Source organism: Lissotriton vulgaris, chromosome 2_1 (genome assembly GCF_964263255.1).
Source record: "Lissotriton vulgaris chromosome 2_1, aLisVul1.2, whole genome shotgun sequence".
NCBI lineage: Eukaryota > Metazoa > Chordata > Amphibia > Caudata > Salamandridae > Lissotriton > Lissotriton vulgaris.
In genome coordinates, this window is record NC_141687.1 from 1,663,100,567 (window position 1) to 1,663,106,731 (window position 6,165).

The following is a 6,165-nucleotide window of genomic DNA, read 5'->3' on the forward strand; positions in this document are numbered from 1 at the left end:
AGGTAGTGAAATAGAACCAAAAGAGTCCTGCTCTTAGCCATGGGCCCTGGTACCACTGCACCTCCTGCACTAACTACTATTGATAGCACGGCTTTAATGGAACAGAAATGTTATGAGCAATCCCAGAATAACTATGGAAACAGAATAGAAAGTGTGACATATGAGCCGCAGCTAAAGGTAAGACACCCCCGCCCCCCCAACACCTCACCCCTCAACGCACAGGTACACAGGCATAATAGTAGGAAGGAACATACCAACACATCAATAAACGCCATACACAACAAAGTAGTTCGAACTGTCTGCGATGAACATTAATACCTTTAGCATCAACAACTAACAAGTGATTCCCAAACAGCCAGAAGTCCACAACAGACCATTGAAAAGAAAATGAGCAGCGGAGAAACAAAATCTATTGTTGCTCGGGTGCGGTAGATACATGAGGGAATCCTTTGTGTGTTGCCGGCCTCTGCAGTTACATGGCTGGGGAGAGTGGTGAGTAGTCTCCATTTATTTTATTTTATTTATTTATGCGTTTTTATGTAGCTCGGACTTTACCCGAAGGCGTCAGAGTGCTTCACAATAGGAACAGAAAATTACAAATGAACAAAATTACAAAAGCAGACGATAAGTTACATGAGGTAAAAGTGACAATTGTGAGCAAACAAAATACATGAGGTAGCAAACAGTGCAATACAGGAGGAAAGAGTGACAAGTGTGCAGGTTACAAGAGAAAACAAAGTACAATTAGAGGTATAATACTGCAATATATGCTAGACACAGAGGCACAAGAACAAACGTTACATAGGCAATGGTGGCACTTGTGCAAGTATCAACAGCAAACAAAATGTGAGAGGTAGCAAACAGTGTGTTACAAGAGAAAAGTGACGTGTGCAAGTTACAAAAGGGTACCATACACCGGTACAAGGATAATACTGCAATAAATGGTAAACACTCAAACTACCAGACACACTGGGAAGGCACTTCCATAGTCAAGGAGAATAGTTTTCAGTGATGGGAGGTCTTCCTTCAGATAATAGAGAGGGCGTGAATTACTTTAGGAGGTGTCTTTGGAGGAGGAGAACTTTGAGGTCCGTTTTGAAGACCTGGGAGGAGGTGGTGGTCCGGAGCTGAGGCGGAAGTGAGTTGACAAATCACCCACTCTCTCGCAACATCCACTACTTTGCCGGCCTGCTCTGACCGGATCTACTCCCTCTACCGAGGTAAGTCGAGCGTCCTGCTACAAGGCATCCACTTCAGCACTCTTGCCTATCTACGACGCCCCCTGGCTGTCCTGGCTCGAGCCAGGCTACGCCGTACAGAGGAAACTGCACAATTCAAAATTTGCTAACATTCGTGACAAGAATTTTCAATTCTATTAAGGACAAGGAGGCGAGGATTATGCTTATACTCATTTCTTTACTGACATATAGCAGCCAATCACAGAACAGTAAAGAAAAACAGAACTACGTTACCCATGAACCCAGGGTAACCATAGAGTACACCAATAGTATATAAACAGTCTCAGAGGTAACCACTTCCTCTTTCTTTGTCCAAAATCCAGGAAGAACAACTTAAACATCATAAATCCAAGAAGAACATCATCCGAAAGGACCAAAATCCGAACGAGTAGGCGGAGGAACTTCCCAAAGCCACAGGAACAGAAGCAGGCCAACGAGGAGAAGAAACTCGCAGCACATCTTCCACAAGGGCGGAGCCAGAGGAACATCACTTTGGATCAGAGCCTGAAAAGAGACACAAAGCCGTAATACACATTCCGTGTAATCATGAGCAAATAAAGGGTGGGTAGAGAAAACAAGACAATCATCACATTACATTAGGAATAAGATCCATGAATCATTGCATAGTAACAATATAAGATATAGTACATGCATATACAATGGGTGGGATAATACTCGCCTCCTTGTCCTTAATAGAATTGAAAATTCTTGTCACGAATGTTAGCAAATTTTGAATTCTATTTCAGGACAGGAGGCTCCGATTATGCTTGTTCAAAGCTCCTCCACCACAACAGAAGCAACAGTAGGAACAGGCTTGAAGTAAAAGGTTTTAAACACAGAATCTGAGGACCAGTCAGCAGCTTTCATAATGTCACTTAAAGTGACACCCAACGAAAAAGCCTTAGAGGCCATGGCTCCCCGAGCCGAGTGAGCACCAAACACAGTAACATCAATGCCCGCTTCCCCATGAGCCATCGCACCCAACGAGCCAAAGTGGCCGGAGCAACGGGGCGAAAGGGCTTTTGCAAGGCAATCAACAATTGGCCTTGCATGTCAGATCGATGAAGAGAAGTACTTACCTCATAATCTTTAAGACATTGGACCACACAAAGGTTAGGTCGAGCCGGAAAAGAAGGGTAAGAGATGACCTCAGTGTTAGTTTTAGTGCGCCGGGAAAGGCGAAAGGAAACACCCTCAGGCGTGAAGCTACGACCCGCGAGATCTAAAGCGCGGACGTCTGATATTCGTTTGCAGGAAAGCAAACACAACATAGTAAGCTTGGCCGAAAGCTGTTTACGAGTCAATAAGGAATTAATCGGCCAAGCTTCCAGAAAACGTAAGACCACTGAAACGTCCCATAAGGAAACATATTTAGGACGAGGAGGAGTAGCCATACGAATACCTTTCAGAATCTTGGCCACAAGAGGATGTTCACCAACAGGTTTCCCGTCCACAGGAAGATGACCCGCCGAAATGGCGGAACGGAAATTGTTGACTGTGCAGTAAGCCAAACCCGAAGAAGAGGACAGAGAAGCCAAAACATTGACTATCAAAGAGATATCAGCCGATGTGGGATCAACTTGCCGTTGAGCACACCAATCACTCCAACGTTTCCAGGAGCTTCTGTAACGCTTGTGAGTGTTTGGGGCCCAGGCGTTGCTGAGGAATCTGGTAGCGTCCGCAGAAAGGCCTGGCACCGTCCAACGTTCCCCGAAATTCGCCACGCCAGGAGAAGGAGGGATCCTGATTGAACCAGGGGATGCGGATTCTGCAGTGGATCTAGAAGGAGATTCTCCTTCTGAGGAAGAAGAAAGGGCAGGTCGCATGCCATCTCCAGAAGAACAGGGAACCACGGCTGAGCCCGCCAGAGAGGGGCAATCAGAATTAATTCCGCCCGAAAGCGCGTCACATAGGCCAGAACTCTCGGGAGCATCATGAATGGGGGAAACGCATAACAGAGGGACGACGGCCACGTCTGGAGGAAAGCATCGGTGGCCAGAGCTTCTGGGTCCGGTCTCCAACTGAAAAACTGGGGAAGTTGAGTGTTGAGACGGGACGCAAAGAGGTCGATCAGACACGGACCCCAACTGCGAAGAAGTTGGCGAAACACCCGAGGATGGAGTCTCCAGTCGCTGAAGTCCTTCAGATATCTGGAGTTCCAGTCCGCCACAAGATTGCGGGACCCGGGAAGGTACTCTGCAATAACTGTGATCTTGTGCTGAAGGCAATAATGCCAGAATTCCTTGGCAATCTCTGCCAACAACCTCGATCGAGTCCCCCCCAGCTTGTTGATGTAACGCACTGCGGACACATTGTCCATCCGGAGAAGGATGCAGCAGTGGGACTGAAGAGGCGACAGGCATTTGATCGCAAACGACCCCGCCAGCAACTCCAAACAGTTGATGTGGAGTGAAAGTTCCTGCGGAGACCACCGTCCCCCCGTCGAGATTGGACCGCAACGAGCACCCCAGCCCCAACGACTGGCATCCGATTCGATCACAATCTCCGGAGAGGAGCGGAAAAGAGCCCTGCCGTTCCAGGCCTCCATGTGATCCAACCAAAATTGCATCTCCAATCTGGCCTCCTCCGAGAGAGGAATCAAGTCGGAATACCGCATCCCCCGCTGAAGATGTTGAATCTTCAGACGTTGAAGGGCCCGATAATGTAGCGGGGCTGGAAATATCGCTTGCAGGGAAGATGCCAAGAGACCGACAACTCGTGCTAACAACCTCAATGACACAGTCGGACTCGAGATAATGGAACTCAATTCCCTCTTGATATACCGAATCTTCTGTTGGGGAAGCAGAAGTTGACAAGTGAGGGAGTTGACTCTGAACCCCAAGAAATCGATCACTTGAGAAGGATGAAGTACGGATTTGGGAACATTCACCAGAAAACCGAGTGACTGAAGAAGGTCTATGGTCCAGTCTAGATGAGTCATTAGTTTGACCGGACAATCCGCCAGTAGGAGGATGTCGTCCAAATAAATGATCAAACGAACTCCGCAACTGCGGAGAGATTCCACCACAGGACGTAACAGTTTCGTGAAGCACCACGGTGCTGACGAAAGGCCGAAGGGCAGGACCTGATACTGATACCAAGTCCCCAGCCATTGAAACTGCAGAAAACGGCGATGGGGACGGAAGACCGGGACAGAGAGATAAGCATCTTTGAGGTCCAGACGAACCATCCAATCCCGCTCCCTCAAGAGATCTCGCAACAGATGGATGCCCTCCATCTTGAAGTGCCGGTAAACTACTCCCGCATTGAAATCCTTCAGATTGAGGACCAACCTCGATCCCCCTCCCTTCTTCTCCACCAGAAAGATTGAACTGGCAAACCCCTGAGGATGGCGTACTGTCGGCACAATGGCCCCCTTCAATACCAGAGACTTGAGTTCCTCTGTGATGAACTCCTGACTTTGCTTTGAGAAGTGAAGAGGGAAGGGAGGACGAGACTGGTGGAAGGGATGATAGAATTCGATTTTGAATCCCTGAACCGTTTCCAGCACCCAAGCATCGCTTGAGATTGCGCGCCAATTGGCTAGAAAATGGCGAATCCTGCCCCCCAGAACAACACTGCATGCAGGAAGAAGTCTCACCTGAAGTGGCGGAATCCTGATATCCGCCGGAGTTGCCGCTTGAACCTCCTTTTCTGTACTGCCCACGTCCTTTCCTGGAGGGGTAGAAGTTAGACCGCTGGGCATAACCGGAATCCTGCTGGCCTCCCTTATGGGACTGGTACCCACGTTGATTGGGTTGGTATTGACCACGGCCGGACGAGCGTCCCCTGTTTCGTCCGGCCTTGCTGAAAACCGGACGCATGGCCCGTTTCAAGGTGGCCTGTGCCTTGTCAATACTGCTAAAGGTATTGACAAAATGTGTGAGCTCCTTTAAGAAGGGCTGGCCGAAAAGAAGACCCTGAGCTGCAGCCCCTGCCTCAGAAGAAGAAAGGTCAGACAATTTTGGGTCCAGTTTCAGCAGAATTGAACGCCGACGTTCACTTGAGAGGGCACAGTTGGCGTTCCCTAAAAAGCAGACGGCCCGCTGTGCCCACTCAATGAGCTCATCAGGATCAACCGTGGAAGATGCTTCCTTGGCTCGGAAGCCCAGATCTAACATTTTAGTGATAGGACCTAGGAGGTCCAAGACCTTATCCTGGCAAGCCCGCCAGGAACGGTCTAGACCCTTCTTGGGGTCCTTTGAAAATTTCTTCATGTATGTCAGCATTGTAGGGTCGACCTCAGGCGTGTCCGCAAGGTTGTCCGCTAAATCTGGCCGCGGACACTCCGAGCGAAGACGTGCACGTACGTCCTTATCAAAAGGATGGCGGATATATTGCTGAACATACTCTGCCACAGCTGGGGAGGGGAGCCAGGCAGAAGAATTAGGGTGCACAATATGCTCAGGCTCAAAAGTCAAGACAGGAGGCTGAGAGGAGGCGTCAACAAAATGTTCCTTACATTTACGCTTTTTGGGAGGAGGAGGCAAAACCTCCGAGGAGGAAGAGGAAGCATCATGGTCGCCGCTCTCAACAATTACAGGGACAGTCTTCGACTTGGAGGACAATGACCGAGCTAGCCTTCGAAAATCAGAAGAATGGGGATTACCAGGGGATGAGGACTTCTTGAAGGCAGCCAACCTTGCTGTTGCGCATATTGCGTCAAATGGCGCTTCAGGGGTGTAATGGCGCGAACCATTGCTTTGTTCATAGAATGCTGAACCCCTTTGTCCAGTGCCTCAACAAGGTCCTGCTCAAAAAATTCGGACCCTTCCTCCTCATAGTCACCTTCCTCCTAATAATAATAGGAGCCACTCATGATACACAGGGAACGTGTGAATATAGCCCACCAGGTGACAAGGAATCTGGTATGTCAGTGACACAGTCCGAGGGAGTGAAAAACCTCACAGCCAGCAAGTACAAGCAG

At 49.0% G+C, this 6,165-nt stretch overlaps 1 protein-coding gene across 1 annotated transcript; it reads right to left on the reverse strand.

Moving 5' to 3' along the window:
- Positions 1–1,725: 1,725 nt before the first annotated feature.
- Positions 1,726–5,894, reverse strand: LOC147733037 (uncharacterized). The gene is made up of 3 exons (XM_086955603.1): positions 5,880–5,894; positions 4,840–5,794; positions 1,726–1,742 (listed from the first exon to the last, which is right to left on the reverse strand). Exons 1-3 carry the CDS (start codon positions 5,892–5,894, stop codon positions 1,726–1,728), a joined length of 987 nt encoding a protein of 328 aa, XP_086811729.1.
- Between the last annotated feature and the right edge of the window lie 271 nt (positions 5,895–6,165).